General features: G+C 36.3%; 1 protein-coding gene across 2 annotated transcripts in view; it reads right to left on the bottom strand.

Moving 5' to 3' along the window:
- Nucleotides 1-479: 479 nt before the first annotated feature.
- The window catches only part of RPGR (retinitis pigmentosa GTPase regulator), a 39,036-nt gene continuing 22,635 nt past the window's right edge, over nucleotides 480-16,880 (bottom strand). The window contains exons 14-18 of one of the 2 annotated variants that reach the window (XM_040999971.1): nucleotides 15,016-15,909; nucleotides 7,136-7,456; nucleotides 5,427-5,484; nucleotides 4,004-4,092; nucleotides 480-1,129 (exon numbers count right to left, since the gene is read on the bottom strand). In XM_040999971.1, the coding sequence (XP_040855905.1) occupies nucleotides 935-1,129; nucleotides 4,004-4,092; nucleotides 5,427-5,484; nucleotides 7,136-7,456; nucleotides 15,016-15,909 (1,557 nt within the window). In that variant the 3' untranslated portion in view covers nucleotides 480-934. The remainder of the gene's footprint in view (nucleotides 1,130-4,003; nucleotides 4,093-5,426; nucleotides 5,485-7,135; nucleotides 7,457-15,015; nucleotides 15,910-16,880) is intronic. The other variant, XM_040999982.1, reaches the window with a different exon arrangement.

Raw genomic sequence — 16,880 nt, 5'->3', positions numbered from 1 at the left:
CATCTTTTTTTTTTAAAGGGATAGTGTTTTGTTAATGAGTTAAAATGAGGAAAATGAAGGGAGTTTGTTCCATTATATAAGTAGCACCCGTGAGAAAGGCAAGCAACGTTTCCAGTAGAGTACATTTAACAGCTTTGTCCTTCCTATTCTTTGTGCCAGCATCCCTTGTGAGTGAACCATACTTGGTTATGGCTCTCAATGCTAGAGACAGTTGAAATAAGGGTGCTTGGCCATGCCTAGATCTTCTATGGTGGCAATCTGTGGCACAAACACTTTGGATTACCCCATACAATCTATAATGTTTCCAGGCCAAATCACTTTCCTAAAGAAAAGAGCTAAAGAAAGGAAGCCTCCATACTCAATTCCTTCTCAAAGATGTACCTTTTAACACATTTGCATACATGCTGTCTTCAGTCAGAGGTATACAAAATTTGTAACCTTCAGTATTTTTAAATTATATGTGTTATCCCCATTTCTTCAATTGGTAACTCCAAGTACCTCCATGTTTAATCTATATTCATTTTAACAGAACAGATAGTTTATCAAAATATGCTCATTACAAAGTTTTGCCTGTTTTTAAAATTGTCAATATATTAAAAACTATTACAATTTCATGAGACTGCAAATATTGTCTTACGGAGTAACATTGTTAAGTAAAAACTGAAATATCCTCTCATTTTTCACATATAAAAATAGAACTTTTATCACAACACTGAACAGTTAAGGCCACAACACTTAAAAATAGTTTAAGACACCTAAATTTTGAAACTGCTTGTCAAAAATTTCAGGATAAATAAATATCAAAACTGGTCACACTGTTCAAATCAAGTAAAACAACTATACCTTTAAAAGTCTTATTGGAAACCTTTCCCAGAATTCATAACATTTTTCAAGTATAAATGACAATACACTCAATGACCACCAAAACGTGTATTCATAGAATTGTACAAGATTTTGACCTCTGTACGTTTGGTGTTGAAGAGCGTGGCTCCATATGGTTCTGGCTGGTGTCTTTGTTATCCTTTTTATAAGCCATTTGATCTCCTATGGCCTTTATGTCTTGGTGTGGCTCACCACCACTGTGCATATTTTTCTGACTTGTCAGTGGCATTCTTTTAAAGAGAAAAATCTAGAAAAAAATCCCAAGAAATCATTTCAGTAAGAGAAACATTCACTTAATAGTGTTTAGGGGCTAGCATTTTCAAAAAGTATTAATATTATTTTGTCACAGATTTATGAGGTATCAAATGTACAGTGGTACATTCTTTTCATCCATAAATCCCTACAGTCATAACCCCACACTAAATCAAGATCTTTCAGGGTTTTTCAATATCATCAATATTTTGGTAAAATAGTATCATTTTTCTTCAAGGAATAAAGTTAATATTTTACTTTGTTGAATTATAAGAGGAAAAAAGATGAACACTAACGTATTACTTATTATAACTTTTAAATGTGACCAGGGTGAGCCATGCTGGGAACACACCCACAATTCTCAGATGATTCGTAGCTACCCAGGATTTCTACTGTAATATTCCAGAGCAGGAGGAAGACAACAAATCTTTCTATTCCAGAGAGATCAGAACTTCTGGCAGAACATTAGCACAGCCAAAGGACAGCTGAATGGGTAGTACAGGTGGATGTATGGAGCGGCTGCTCAGGGGCGACCCCAGCTATAGTTATGCAAAATCCAGATAACAACTGAAGCCAGGAAAGTGGCCAAAATAACCTAGGGATCTAGGCAGGTAGAAATGGAAAGAAAAGAGTCTAAGAAAAAAAAAAGCGTAGGCCAGGTACAGGAAGAGGAGAGCACCCAGAATTACCAAGGTTTGTATGTATATAGGGACAAAATCAGGAAAATGAGGCTGCTCAGAAGCCAAGGGAGAGAAATATCTCAGGAAAGGGGTGGCCACCAGAAGAGATCCCAAAAGATGATGTCAAACACATCTTCTGAGTTCAGCCCTTGGAGGATGTGCCCAGAGAAAATAGGATTTCCAAAGAGTCACAGCACAAATAACAATAACAACATCCTCTAGTTTTACTTTTCCATCAACTTTCTAAAAGCATGTATGTATTTAAGAGGCAGAGGTACATAAGGGAGCTCTCATGTGTTGGTGAGGGCTGTGTCAAAGCCAAGGCCAGGAACTAGAAACTCAATCCAGATCTTCCAAGTGAATGACAGGAGCAATCACCATTGCCTCCCAGGACGTGCATTGGCTGGAAGCCATAGTTTGGAACAGGAGCCATGAATCAAATCCAGGTACTTTGATGTGAGCCACGGCATGTTAACCAATGTTCTAACCACGAAGCTAAATGCCCACTACTGCTTATATTTTTAAAAGGTGACAAAAAGAAATCCTATAAAACATAAACCAGTTCAAAACTTTGCTTTTCCAGAATCAACTTGGTATTTGTAAAAGCAACCTACCATTAGCCTTAAGAAATAGAGGAACACACACACACACACACACACACACACACACACACACACACACACACGACAAAAATATAAAACAAAAAGCAAAACAAAAAAAAATAGAGGAACAAGAGTAAAAAGCTGTAACCCAAAAATCAGAGTCTAGAAAGTGTCTATGAGTTAAAATAGAAGAATCTTTTCTCTGCTATGATGGAAGATTACACATCTCAAAAAGTGTAAAATTTCAGGCTATGCTGAGTAACAACAACAAAAAACTTTTATAATGTATAGCTAATACCACAAAAATTAAGAGAAATTCCTAGGAGGCCAAAAGGGGAAGAAGGAAGAAACTTCAGAGGCGAGTGAATACTGAAATTTGTCAAACTCAAGACTTAGATCCTTGGATTTTAACAGACTGAATCATGCAGAATGTGTGGAATTGGAACTAAGAGCCCTATAAAATACAAGGACCTTCTAAGGACGATATCTTTGGTCCACCTACAGACATTGGATGATAACAAAATAGCAAGCCTCTCTTGGCCTGGTAATTGAGTATAAGCAGAAAAATATTTGCTAATGTGAGTCTGAGGTTCATATTTACATTACTAGTGTGGGTAGGCAATCTTTAACTGAGACATTAATCTAAAGTGGTCCTTTAATAATTTCAGAGCTAGCATACATTAATACAAATTCTCTATGGATGGACTCACTCTAAACCATATTTCTACAAAAAAAGCCCTTTTGAACACGAATTCACAATCGAAATTTCAAAACATACACAGAAAGAAGTCAACAAAAGAAAGCCAGCCAGAACAACACAGAGATTTTAGACTCCTGAGGATTTGAGGGACTGGAATTACTAATCAGAGAAAATGAAGAAAGTATGCTTTGATTATTTAGAGGACTAAAAAAAAAAACTTAAGTACAATATATAAGGTACTAACTTTTAAAGACTGATTTGGTTTGAAAAGAACCAAAATAGAACTGCATTTAAAAATATGAGAACAATCGTGACTAAAATTAAAATTGAGGTGCTGGCATTATGACACAGTGGATGGATAAAGCTGCCATCTGCAATGTTGGCATCACCTATGGGAGCCAATCTGTTTTCCAGCTATTCTACTTCCAATCCAGTTTCCTGGGAATGTCCTGGGAAAAACAGAATGTGGTCCAACGGTTTGTACCCCTATCACCCATGTTGGAGAGACCCAGATAAAGCTCCTAGCTTCTGTTTGGGCTAGCACTGGCCATTGCAGTAATATGAGGAATGAACCAGTTGATGGAACATCTCTCTCTCTTCCCTTTTGTCTCTGTATCTGTAACTTTCAAATAAATAAACAAATCCTTAAAAAAACCTTCAAAGACAAATATAGGCATATAGGCGATTGATAAAAAGTTCAACTAAAATACAAGAAAAAATTTATCAGGCAAATGCTAATAAAATGAAACCCCATTTCAAATACTCTGTATTTTGGAGTCACCGAAACTCATACTAAGGGAGTTAAATAGGGAGAACTATCACATGAAAGACAGGAAAAATTCAATGCTTTGGCATTAATATAAAAATGGAAAGCTCCTTTCATTTACCTTCTTTAGTTTTTTTGTGTCATTACTTGCCAATTCATTAACTTCCACGACTTTTGGAGAACTGCTCCGTGCACGATCATGTACGCTTCCTAAAATTGGACACATTTAGAAATATTGCTTCTAGTTCAATAACAAAATGAAAAGATTTTGTGCTTTTCAGTGAAACTTCATCAACCCTGAGTTGTGAGGTAATACAAAAAATAGCTCACTACAGGAGCAGTGGACAGTGCCTACTCCGCATACTTCCTATAATGGTAAGTTAACTAGAAATGCCCAAGATGACCTAACCAATATGGTAAAGGTTTATATGACCAGTATGTAAATATAGCTACACAAGCAATGGTAATTACCAAAGAAGACTTCTAAAAAATATAAATTACTTTTGAAATTAGCATAATTATTAAACTTTTTATATTCAAATGGGCATGTTATTTTTGATATTTCAAATTAATGCCATATAGTTGAGTAATGATCTTTGAAGTATATACATTCATTTAATTTTACATTGTAATTTTATGTTACTCTTAGGTGAATAAGTATTTTGTCATTTTGCTTAAAATACTCTAAATTTACCACTCTATCTGCAGAAATGAGAATAAGAAAACTATCCCTTCCTCTGCTTAAGTTCACATCAGACATCCAGTACTACAGTTATTTTTTGTGAGAACTTTTTTTGTAATTGAGCATGCTCTAGTGTGATGGTGTGGAGACACAACACAGGTGTCACTGCAAACACATGTATTATCTGGGTCATGTCTAAGGTATCAACGGTAATCCTAGTGTCCTCCTTCTGGTGGCAGCTGTTCTCTCACACAATGGCTGTGGTAAGATCAGAGATGGAGGTCTGGGCTCTTGTGAGGGGAAATAAAGTAGATGGCCACTGTGCCTCTAAACCCATTCTATCGTGGGCAAAGAAGTTCATATTGTTCAACAGAGATATAAATTGGTATTTAAGGCAAAACCTTGGTTCTATTTAGGGAAAAATCAATTCTATTAAGAACTGATTGAGTAGAGAAAAACAAAGGTAGTGAAAAGGTTGTCCTAAATCCCTTAACAGATATGAATAATATGAATACTGCAAGTGAAGAAGCAGTAGGGTTTGTAAAGGATAACAAGCAAGACTGTGTCACACATTTCATTGTCTAATTAGGACCATACAACAGTAAAACAACATATGCATATAAACTTATAATTAGTCAATCATAGTACATATAAGTGCATATGAAGATACTTAAAAAACATAATAGTGGAATTAAAAGTTTGTTTCTTATGCAAAAACAAAATGAGATCCAGGCACATAGTTTTCATAATATGCATTTTCTAATAACATTTAAGAGCTCCTCACATCTGTAATAGACATATGCATGTATGTTATACATCTAGACTTTTAAAAACACAGTTTTGAAGTCAAATACGTTGATACCTTTTGGGTTTTCATTGTATTCACAAATGGCACGTTCCACTGTTTTGGTTTCTTCATCCTAGAAACAATCAAGAAGCAATATGACCAAAAAAAAAAAAAAAAAAAAAACCAAACCCTGTATTTTTGGTGTGTTAGAAAACTTAGGCTTCATTTTTAAGTAATGTTCCAGATTCTGCTTCTAGCTAATGACATAAACATGTGACAATGACCTCTCTTGGTTGGACTCCTATAAAATGAGGGGTCTTAAGATACATACTGAATGATTACCCATGTCCTAGCTGAAAAAAAAATTATTTTAAGATTATGTTGTTTGAATTCTTCTCACAGAAGATTCAGGGACTAACTGGCATGTGGTCTGTTTTTTTTTTTTTTTTTTTTTTAACATTTCACAATCTCAGACTGGTGTTTAATGATTCATATTAAACAATTCTAGGGAGCACGCTAGCCTGAACTCTAAATACTCCCTATAAACACAATCATTTTCCTCCTCTGAAAGAAAATAATGGCTAGATTTTTGTTGTTGTTGTTAGTGAGAGGAAAGAGTCTTGGCAACAGAAGGAAGGAAATGATCTCTGTAGCATAGTAACACCCTTCAAATGAGTGGTGGGGAATGTTTGGCCCACGGGCCATATGAGGTTTACAAAATCATTTGGTCTGGCCCAGATAAGACATCTACGAGTGGTACTTGAAAGCCAATAAATGTATAGCAGTCTGCTTTCTAATCTGATAATTTTGTATGGCCCACAAATGATGTTATAAATATTCAAATGGCCCTTGATGACAAAAAAAGTCCCAATCTGTTTTAAATTTAAAAATACAGGCATATAGAACAACGTATGTTTCATAAGTATACATTCTAACAAAAGGATAAATATATTTCAGTTTGTCTGTGTTAGGGAAAAGAAGAATAGAACAGGACAAAGAGGAATAAACCCAAAGAAGAAAAATCTTGATGAGAATGTTTCATCAACTAGAAAGTCTGCTTAACACAGGTTGGGCATGAGAAGTCCAAACAAAATAAAAATGAAAACGAATGGACACAATTTCATTCAGCTTGGATTTCAGAACTATGTACCTCTGAAATTAACCCAGAATTCTGGTAGCAAATAAATCATTAAAAATTTGCCAACAGTCTTTTAACAGGGTCATGCGTGGGCAAAATTACCAAATGGAAGAAACCATTTTGTGTATCCCTGGCTCCAATTTCAGGACAATTTTTGCTATTTCAGTAATATCTCCTCCTAATCTCCCTCTTTGTTTAGATTGTTTCTTTGAAGAACTCACCATAACCTCAGATAGTGCTGTGAACAACTTCAGTCTGTCCATACATACATAATCAGATGTATACACAAATACATATCCCAATTCTGCTACCAGTACCAGTGTTGCTAACATGGCCTTTTCAGCATTTCAAGGACAATATACTGAACTTCTTGGTTAATTTTTCCAGCAGTAGTAGCTTATACTGGTTAATATTCATTAATGCTGAGTATACAATGCTAGACAGGAATGTGGAAAACGACCTAGAGAAAAAGCTTTCCTGATTCATAAATTAGCCAAAGTCTTTGCTACAGCACATGAGTTTTCGAAGCTATTTATATTAAGCATTTGCTTCCAAATGGAATTGAGATCTTCCTCCTTCATGATCTAGGAGCCCCACATGCTTACTTACAGACAGTACCTCATGATTTAAGTCTCTATCATCATACCTTTTCAACAGCTTCAGTTGAGTCATCACAGCTTTTTTCTGAATTTGCTAGTTCATCACAGCTTTTTTCTGAATTTGCTATTTCATCACAGCTTTTTTCTGAATTTGTTATTTCATCACAGCTTTTTTCTGAATTTGCCATTTCATCACAGCTTTTTTCTGAATTTGCTATTTCACCATGATCAACTGCAAGAGGACATTCATTATCTCCCACAGAATTCTCATCATCATTAGTGTTGATTTCCTCATCTACATCTTCAGGTTCTACTTCTTCTGGTTCAATTTCTGTTTCCATGTCTTCAGTTTCTGATAATTCCTGACCCTGTGATAAGTTGATCAACAGAGAATAAGACTTCCTTTTTTTAAAAAGTAGATTTGATATTGCTAACACAGACAATTTATACTCTCCCAAAGAACACAGAATATTAATTCACATACTAAAATCGAGGAAAAACACCAAACTCATATTTAATATCATGTTACTGTATTATCAAGTATTTTATGTTGCTCTATTTCAATGACTAGAATAACCAAAATTCTATTAGCACCTATGGCAAGCCTAAAATGTCACAAATCTTGGTTTTAAACATGAGAAAAGTTTACAAATATCTTATTTACGGTGGTATAGATAATATATCTACATATAATGTTTGTATGTTAAAACATAAGTATTTAAATCACTTCAGAGGTATAATTTATTGATATTCAAGAAGTTAGTTGTAACTATTTAAATTTCAGGAAGAAGACAAAGGAATACAGACAGCTAAGATGTTTTTTTCTTGATTATTAAGAGCAGAGAGAAAATTCTATAGAGGCAAAACTTCGTCTACATAATCCAAATTATAAAATAACCTACCAATGGATTTGATACATAACTGTATATTATATAATGCTTAAGCATAGGTAGAAAATGATTTGGTTATCTTTTATTCCAAACTGAGGGGTTTTTTTCCAGTTTCATACTTTGTATAAAATATTTGTATTGACTTTCACTAAGATATTAAGTTCTTTAAGGGACTCCCCTTACCATGCTTTTCATTTTCATACTTCATAAGAATTACAGTCCCTAAGATAGGTCAATCAGTATCATTCACTCACCTGTATAATATTGTGCAAAAGGTACCTTGGCAATATTTGCTGTATACTCTAAATAATGTATATATCCCCTTAAGCACTGTAACTGGTTTTTGGTGATCACTAGTGCCTGTCTGACTAAGGCGAAAGCCTGAAACTCCAAATCTTCACTTGCTAGTTTGAAAACAATATTGATAACTACCCACATTCTGTTTGCAAAAGATAAAAAAAAAAAAGGGACAGTTCAGGCTAGCGAGGGAATATGTTTACATGTACATCTTAACAATATAAAAGGTATTCTCAGGTTAGTAGAACTCAAGGCGCAGCCTAATAACATTCCAACACAGACAATCTATTAAGTAAAATCTGAAATTGAAAGAGTTTCACAAGTTACTAGGGGAGAATCTGACTTAGGTTAATTCAAGTCCTGAGTCAATGTGTGCAAGAAGAGAACCTGGGAAAGGGTGAAAGCTGTTGGGTAGAGTTAACCAACAATTTGTAAAACTTTTTTTCCTGTATGTTTTCCCCATTCAAGTGACTTATACTGTATATTGTGCCCAGCCAGATGTGCATTAGGAGTAGCTAAAATTATCAAGAGTATTTGGAAAGGAAAGGAGAAGAATCCTAGATTTAAGATTTACAGCTCATAATAAATGCACAAATATACCCAAAGGAAGGACTAACTGGAAAAAAGAGTGCTCTTGAGAGAGAATTATAGTGATGACTGAATCAGAGAGCCGTGTTCCCAACAGTCCTCACTTGGACAGCACCTGGATCAACTCCAATCAACCTTGCTAAACTAGGGCACTGATTGAATCATAGATTAATATATTATGCGATTTTGACTTTATTTTAGAAACAAAACATAAAACATTCATTTCTTATAATGAGTGGTAACTTTATTTATTAACTAAGGAGATCTACAGTAACAAAGAACATGGATCTATATCATTTTCTAAATTTGAGAAAACTATTAGAAAATGACATTTTCTACTTGAAATCACGTGAAATGTAACATTTCACACTTTTACAATTATTCTACACACATTTACAATTATTCTACAATGTTTTTATAATTATTCTATGCACACTTGGGCAACTACTTTAATCACAGAAAGCACTTACCTTCAAACTGAAACAATTTAGAAAAGGCTGGCAGAATACTGTCATTTTATATTAGAAAAAAAAAAGGCAAAGTTTAAGTATAGTCTTAGCATCAGAACCGTATAAGACACGAGGTGGCCTGGAATGGACAGGTGTGCATCTTGTTTTGGGTCACAGTAAAAGAAACAAATAGGTGTGGCCTCTCACAAAAATGTCCTTGTTTCGTCGGTCAAACATAGCACTGCAAATTTTAGTCTTTGGTCTGGCCTATCAATGACATCTGATTCTCATGTACTACACTATATAAGAACACCAAAGAAACATTTAGGATTTTTTCTGAGTGCCAGAGTCTCTGGGTATATATTTCCCTTACTAAATTGAGGAACATGGCAGTAGTACTCTCTGTATGATATGTATTTTCTAAGTTTAGTTTGTATTCTATTCCTCTACAAATCAATTTGCCTTGAGCTCATTCTTCCCTTGCAATGTGGTTCAACTTTGACCTTCTACCAGGCCACCTTTTAGAGGCCTTCTCTGCAGCCTCCATCATGCCTTCCTCCAGAAAACCTCTTTCTTGGCTTAGATGCCATCCCTCTTTTCCTTTAAGTGCTCCCTCTCCACCCCTCCTTTTTGAGAGGTCCCCTTCTCTATTGCTCCCTTATCTATTGATTCTATCTTTAGGGGTTTTTTTTCTCTCTTTTCACACTAGGAATTCTTCTCACTCAACCCCCAGTTTACAAACAAGCACATGATACTCAGCCATCTCCCTGGAGCTCCATATCAATGTCCAACTACTTAACATCTTCGAGAAACAACCTAAAACCAACAAGTTCACAACTGTTGCCTTCCTATGCCCCTGCTCCCTTATTATCAATCTTGATGGGTAGTATTCTTTCCACTTATTTCTCTAAGCCAGAAATAAGAAAAGCCTGGTCTTTTCTGTCTCTCCCATCTACATCTCTCTATTAAACCTTCCAATGTTATCCTTAAATCTCTCTTGATAACTCAGGTCCCCATTTTTCCATCCCCATTGTCCTAGTCCAGGTCCTTTTCATTCCTTGCCTGGTCTACCATAACCCCTTTCTGACATCCCTGACTCCTTCCAGTCCACCCTCAACAATGCTGCCAGAATGAGCTAAAAGACACTCACGTGCAGTCAACTTATTCTTTTGGTTTGGCTTGTTTCCCAAACATATCAAGGTCATTTTCTTCTCTATTTAGGTCCAAAACCGCAGTCACTCCAAAACACTCTCATGATATCCATCAAACTCTCTTCCCCCTCAACTCCTTGACTGGGTTAAGTTTTATCTGACACGACTCCAATCAAGTTCCCCATTTACTCCTTGGAAGCCCTTCCCTAGCCTTTATCTGTGGCTGCAGAAGTTGCAGAATAAAGCATCCTAACATATTACTAAGCTTCTGCTCAGCCTAGAAACAGCCTAGGAGTTCCTTGAGATCAGGAGCCACTTATTATTCTCTGCATCTAAGATTTAAAAAAAATCACTTTCTTCCCATTGGTTAAGGAATTTAATAGAGAAAAACACAGAGTAGGTTTCAGGTCATATTTGTCTTTGGGAGGAATGAACTTAGAGCAGAGGGGTATTAAAAACAAAAGGGCATTGTTAAGAAACAGTTAAGGCAGAGCCTGGTGTTGTTTTGAGAAAGCCATTACCACAAGTCCATGACAGGTAAGAGGACCGCAAGAGGTTAACTGTAAGTTGCCCTTACTTTTTGAAAATTACCTCACTTGGGGACATTTCCATTCTGGTGTTTGGTGCATAAGTATCTGCTAATGGAAAACATGAATCAAATATTAAATGTCAGGTATTGGGCATATATCTCATTGAATTTTCACATGGCTGCATGCATCTTATTTCTGAAACATAACAAGGGGGTTTTAAAAGTTCATGGAAATTTTGCATTATCTTTTAATTCCATCTTGCACAAACTTTTTGAGGTCTCCTTGTGCGTATATAGTGAGTTTCTTTCTACAGGGGAATAACAGAAGACATTGCAATCGCACGTACCTTGGGTGCTGCTCTTGAGCAGCAGCAGACGCTCCTGTGGTTCTCTTTTGCAGCTCACCTGAAAGTCTTTCTGCCAGAATCTCTTTTAGAAAACTGTAACTGAAAGGACTCTAAATACATAACTCAAACTCCCTCAGGTCATGGCCAGCGAAAAACTACCGCAAAAGCCTAAGCAATCCGATCCAACTAGTAGAATTGGGACATTAAGTAACTGTTACTAAATGGAATTATTAATTCCTGATGGACAAAAGTAGCCATAATTTTAAGTTTCTTTTTCTCCTAAAAGTCATATGATTTAAAAACATGTACATCGCTTCTATTCAGGAAAATCTATCAAGAGCTTGTTCTTCTACTCTCTATACTCTCCCTTGCCCCACCCACATTTACTAAGCAGCAATAAACTCCTGTCCAGAGGGTACTAGACCTGCAAACATAATTACATAAATGTTCCCTGGACAGAGGGCACAGAAAGTTGGTATGCTTAATTCAGAATAACTGCTACTATAATATAAAAAAGTGCTAGTCAGCTTGAAGATGGGGTAATCTGAGCAACTTAACCCTAAATATTTTCATTGAAGAACATGGATATTGGAAATTTTGTTGTAACAAAACTCTAATGGATGGCTAACTGGTACTTATACAGTCTCTAATTAAGAAATGCTGTTTAGAAATGCTTCCATATTGCTAGATGATTGTCTCTTCAGTGGAAGAGCTTGAGTTAATCATATCCCCAAAGGATTTTCTTTTATGAATTTTCCCTGTGTCACCCACCTTATTGAATCATTTTGTTTAAATTTTTTCAAACATATTAAAACTTTTGAAATGATCATATTTGTTAGAGATACTTTGTCACAATAGTACTATTATTCTAATATTTTATGAGTATGCTAGACTTTGGTAAAATCCTGCAATACCCAGTCAGTGAATTTGATTAATTAGGGAAAGTTATCAGATCTCTGAAGCTAGGATAAAATTTACACTTGTTCTTAGGAAATTCTTGGCATGGTCCTAATCCTTTTCCTCATACTCTTATACTTTCTCACTCACAGAGAATCTAATGTGTAAATAACTCAACTCTTTAATGTTCACAAGAAATTTACCATCAAAATCCTCTTGGTAAAGTATTAGAAATCCCTCATATCTAAGATATGGATGGGACTGGGAAAGAATCAGTTGAAAAGGAAGCTCAAGGAAATCAAGCAAATCATCAATATAAGACAATTTGAAGGGAAGACAAATTAGTCTAGTAAGAGTCTAACTTCTCTAAAAGTCAGTGTCTAATATTAGACAGGTTTTTTTTTACAATTAGACAATATACATTTAATTTTTATTTTTCGTGAAACTAGACATATGATGGAAAAACCAAGAATTACAGAATGGTCAATAAAGCACACACTGAAACCACAAAACAGATAGTGGCAATGAAGGTTCTGACAGGACAGTTAATGCCAGGAAATTACAACAGTAAAGAGACCTGGAGTTACAGAAGACAAGCGATGTTAAAGTTATCACAACTTTTTAACATTTAAGGACAGTATTTTGTAGAAAACTAAATGAGCCTGAAAACATAACTTTCTTCCTTAAAAATCTATTATACAAATAACAAAAATGATGAAGTAGAATGAAGAGAATTTAAGAGTTAGAACAGATTATAACTATCCTCTCATCTCATTGACTCCATTCTATAGATAAAAAATGTAAGGTCCATAGAATAGCTTTGCCTGACTAATAAGTGCTTAGAACTTTTAAAGCCTTCAGATTATATACTTAAGTCGATTTGCATCTCATTAAACTCACTATCATCTGGCCATTCAGCAACCAAACGATTGTTAGGAATTAAGCTCTGAACACAGTTGTTGATTTGGATATTTTTACAAAATGGACACATAAAAGGCAAAAAGGCAATGCTATTTCTTTAAAATTCCTTATGTTAGACTTAGATACAATCTATGTTTATGAAATTACTATTTGTTGTAGGTAAACTGTAAACACAAGCTGAAAAATTATGTAAACATATTTATAAAAATTATATTTATAGCCCTTAAGGATCTGTACTATTGTTAAATAGATCTACTTGTACATACAAAGTACTCTTATAATAAAGTCCTATTTTCTAAATGTCTTCAATGAAGAATATACAATGTTATCTGATATCACTTTTGATATTTTCCAGTCATATATATATTTACAATCTTGGGGAAAATATACCAAAACATTAGTTTGAGGAGCCAAGAATTACTCATGCCTCCTGTTGTTTCACCCCTAACACAATTGGCATCACTTGTTTTTGTTAATCACAAGTAAAAATATGCATAAATTAAAAATCAACTTAATAAAATGTAGCAAGTGCCTATTATATACAAAGTATTACAATGGCTTGACTCATTGCCATCAAATTTAAAGTCTGTTACTTCAATTCCAAATACTGTGGTAACACATTATTCCAGAATTTTTTAGAACCTGGTGTCTCATTTTCTAAATGGTTTTTGGACTGCCCTGGCATTTTGAACCCCTGCTCGCTCTTTAACTCTGTGTTAGTAAGCAACACATTTTGATGTTGTCTATGTTTGTTATAGCTCACAAACCTTCTTTTTTTGTCCATTTTTTGGGACTCTTCTCCTTCACCTTGCCTTTTTTGCCTTTCATCTTCTTCACCTGACTCCTGGCATTTCCCTTCTTCCTCTTCATCTACTTCCTCTCCTCCATTCTGCCCATATTCTTCTCCTCCCTTGCCCTTCCTTTCTTTTTCTTCCTCTTCTCCCTCCTTCTCTTCCTCTTCCCCCTCCTCTTCCTCTCCTCCTTCCTCTTCCTCTCCTTTTTCCTCTTCCTCTCCTTCTTCCTCTTCCTCTTCTCCATCCCCTTCCTCTTCTTCTTCCCCCTCTCCATCTTTCTCTTTCCTTTCTCCCTCTTCCCCCTCCTTTTCTTCCTCTTCCACTTCTTCCCCCTCCTCTTCCACTTCCCCCTCCTCTTCCTCTTCCCCCTCCTCTTCCTCTTCCCCCTCCTCTTCCTCTTCCCCCTCCTCTTCCTCTTCCCCCTCCTCTTCCTCTTCCCCCTCCTCTCTCACCTGCCATTTCTCTTCGCTGTCCTCCCCTTCTTCTTCTTCTTCTGCATACTCCCCAGTTTCTCCATCTTCCTCTTCCCCCTCCCTTTCTCTCTCTTCTTCCTCTTCCCCTTCCTCCCCTTCTTCTTCTTCCTTTCCCTCCTCATCTCCTTCACCTTCCCATCTTTCCCTAGTTCTTTCCTTTTCTCCTTCTGCCTCTTCCTCTGCTTTCTCCATTTCTCCCTTTCCTTCCTCTTTCCTACCTTCTCCTGGTTCCTCTTCCCCTTCTCCCTCCTCCTCTTCTGCTTCTTCTTGCTCCTCCTCCTCCTCCTCTCCTTCCTCTTCCCCTTCTCCCTCTGATTGTTCTTCCCTTTCTTCCGTCTCTTTGCTTTTTTCTTTCTGACGACCTCCCGCCATCTCCTTTTTCTTCCATTCTTCCTCATCTCTCTTCTCCCATTCCTTATTCTCTTTTAGGTCCATATTCAGATTCTCCATTTCTCCTCCACCCTTGTTTTTCTTTCCCAAGTTCTTTCGCCACTGTTTCATTCCTGAAGTACCCACCTCACAGATTCCACTTATTTCCCCCCCAGAGCCATCCTCTATCTCTCCCCCTAAATTTCCCCTGCCTTCACTCACCTCTGCTTTGTCTGAAACATCATCTAACAGGATCTCTGCTTTCTCCTCCTTTACTCCTTCAAGCATCTCAGTTTGCTCAGTTGTCTCTAGCTCATCCTCATCTAGTGTACTTTCTTCCGAATCATCTGCTCCTTCCTGTTCTTCCGGGATTTCTGACAAACGGTCACACTTAAAATCAAAATTTTTCAGGAATCTCAAAAATTTGGGTTCAGTGCCTTGATCATGTTCTTGCTCAATACATTTTCTACTATACCACATACGTACAGCAGTATTCACATTATCATCCTCTTTCTCTCCATTACTAGATTCTACTGATTCAGGATGCATGAATCCATCAGCCATACCATGCTGACTCTCACTTTGACTTTCCATGTAACCGTCTTGCTCTTCTATAAACTGTTTTTCACCATCAAAGGTCACATCTTGCTTGCCATATCTGCTTATATTAACAAAATGCTTATTTTCTTCATTTTCAATATTCATATCTCGATCTGATAAGTTATCAGAGAAAACACTAACATTCTTTATATTCTCTTCATTTTCTATTACATCTGCCAGCTCACTTTCACTCTCAGAGACTATATCTTCTGCTTCTGAATCCTGTTGGCTGTATCCTTCAGCACTCTCCTTTTCTATTTCCTCAGCAGTAGGCTCATCAACACCACTTCCATGTTCGTGTCTATCTTCAGCCTGAGGTGTCAGCTGGCCTGGTTCATTACCTACTTCCTCATCTGAAAATGCTTTCATACTTTCAGTAGCTTGCATCATGAATATTCCTTTTGCCATATGCTGCATATACATTTCCCCTTGTTTCATTTTTGCCATATCTTCGTATTCATTAGTATCATCCTTTTCAGTATGACTTGTAGGCTGCATCACGAATGCTTCTTGTTTCTGCAAATTTTTTGAAGCAATCGTCATACTACTATTAGTTGACAAAGATAACTTATCTACTACAAATTACTACCAAATTTTTTACACACTTTCTCAGAAGAGCGATGGCATCTATTTTAACCAGACATTTTGTTGAAGTTCCCTTTTAGTCAGGAATAATTTCTTCAACTCTCTAGGTCAATGCTATAAGCAATCTGGATTGAGCAACATGTATGTGTTTTAGTTTCAATGCTCACTGCCTATCTCAGTTTTGTTACTCATCAGCCCACCAATACTGGCTCCTCAACCAGAATCCTTACATATATTTACACACTGATTCCAGATGCCATTATAAAACGCTGAGCAGCTCTGTACACTTTTTCCCTCCTTCTGCATAGTTTTTAATTTTTTAATTTTTGATCTTTTTAAAAATTTATTTGCGTGCAAAGTGCAGAGAGAAAACAAGAAAATTGAAAGAGAAGAAGAAAGAATAAACAAGAGGGCACATGAGAGAGAGAGCAAGCACTCCCTTCTGCTGCTTCACTCCCCACTGTCCACAGTGGCCGGGGAGGGGCAGGGAAGGGAGGCAGGAGGACAAGCCTAGATGAAGAACTGGGGTCTGCTATCCAGATCTCCAATCCAGATTTCCTACATGAATGGCAGGAACCCAATCACAGGAAACAAATCACATCACCATTGCCTTCCAGGGACTGAATTAGCAAAACGATGGATTCAGGAATTGGAGGTGGATACTGAACCCAGAAATTTCATTAGGGAAACTGGGGTCCACAAACACCATCTTAAACAGACAGGCTAAATTCCCAACCATGAATGCCTTTTCAGCCCATGAAACTCACAAAATTAAAAAAAAAATTGAAATGTGTACATTTTTAAAATTGGAAAAAAAAATAGCTTATTCACAGAAAAAAGTGAAAACCATCTGTGAAATCTTTGTACCTATATGCTAAATAAAAATGTATGTATTTTTCTTT

The sequence above is a fragment of the Ochotona curzoniae genome, unplaced genomic scaffold (genome assembly GCF_017591425.1).
Source record: "Ochotona curzoniae isolate NIBS_2020 unplaced genomic scaffold, NIBS_Ocur_1.0 contig_1274, whole genome shotgun sequence".
Classification (NCBI taxonomy): domain Eukaryota; kingdom Metazoa; phylum Chordata; class Mammalia; order Lagomorpha; family Ochotonidae; genus Ochotona; species Ochotona curzoniae.
Note: the sequence above shows the minus strand (reverse complement) of the source record. Positions and strands in the feature narration are given on the sequence as shown.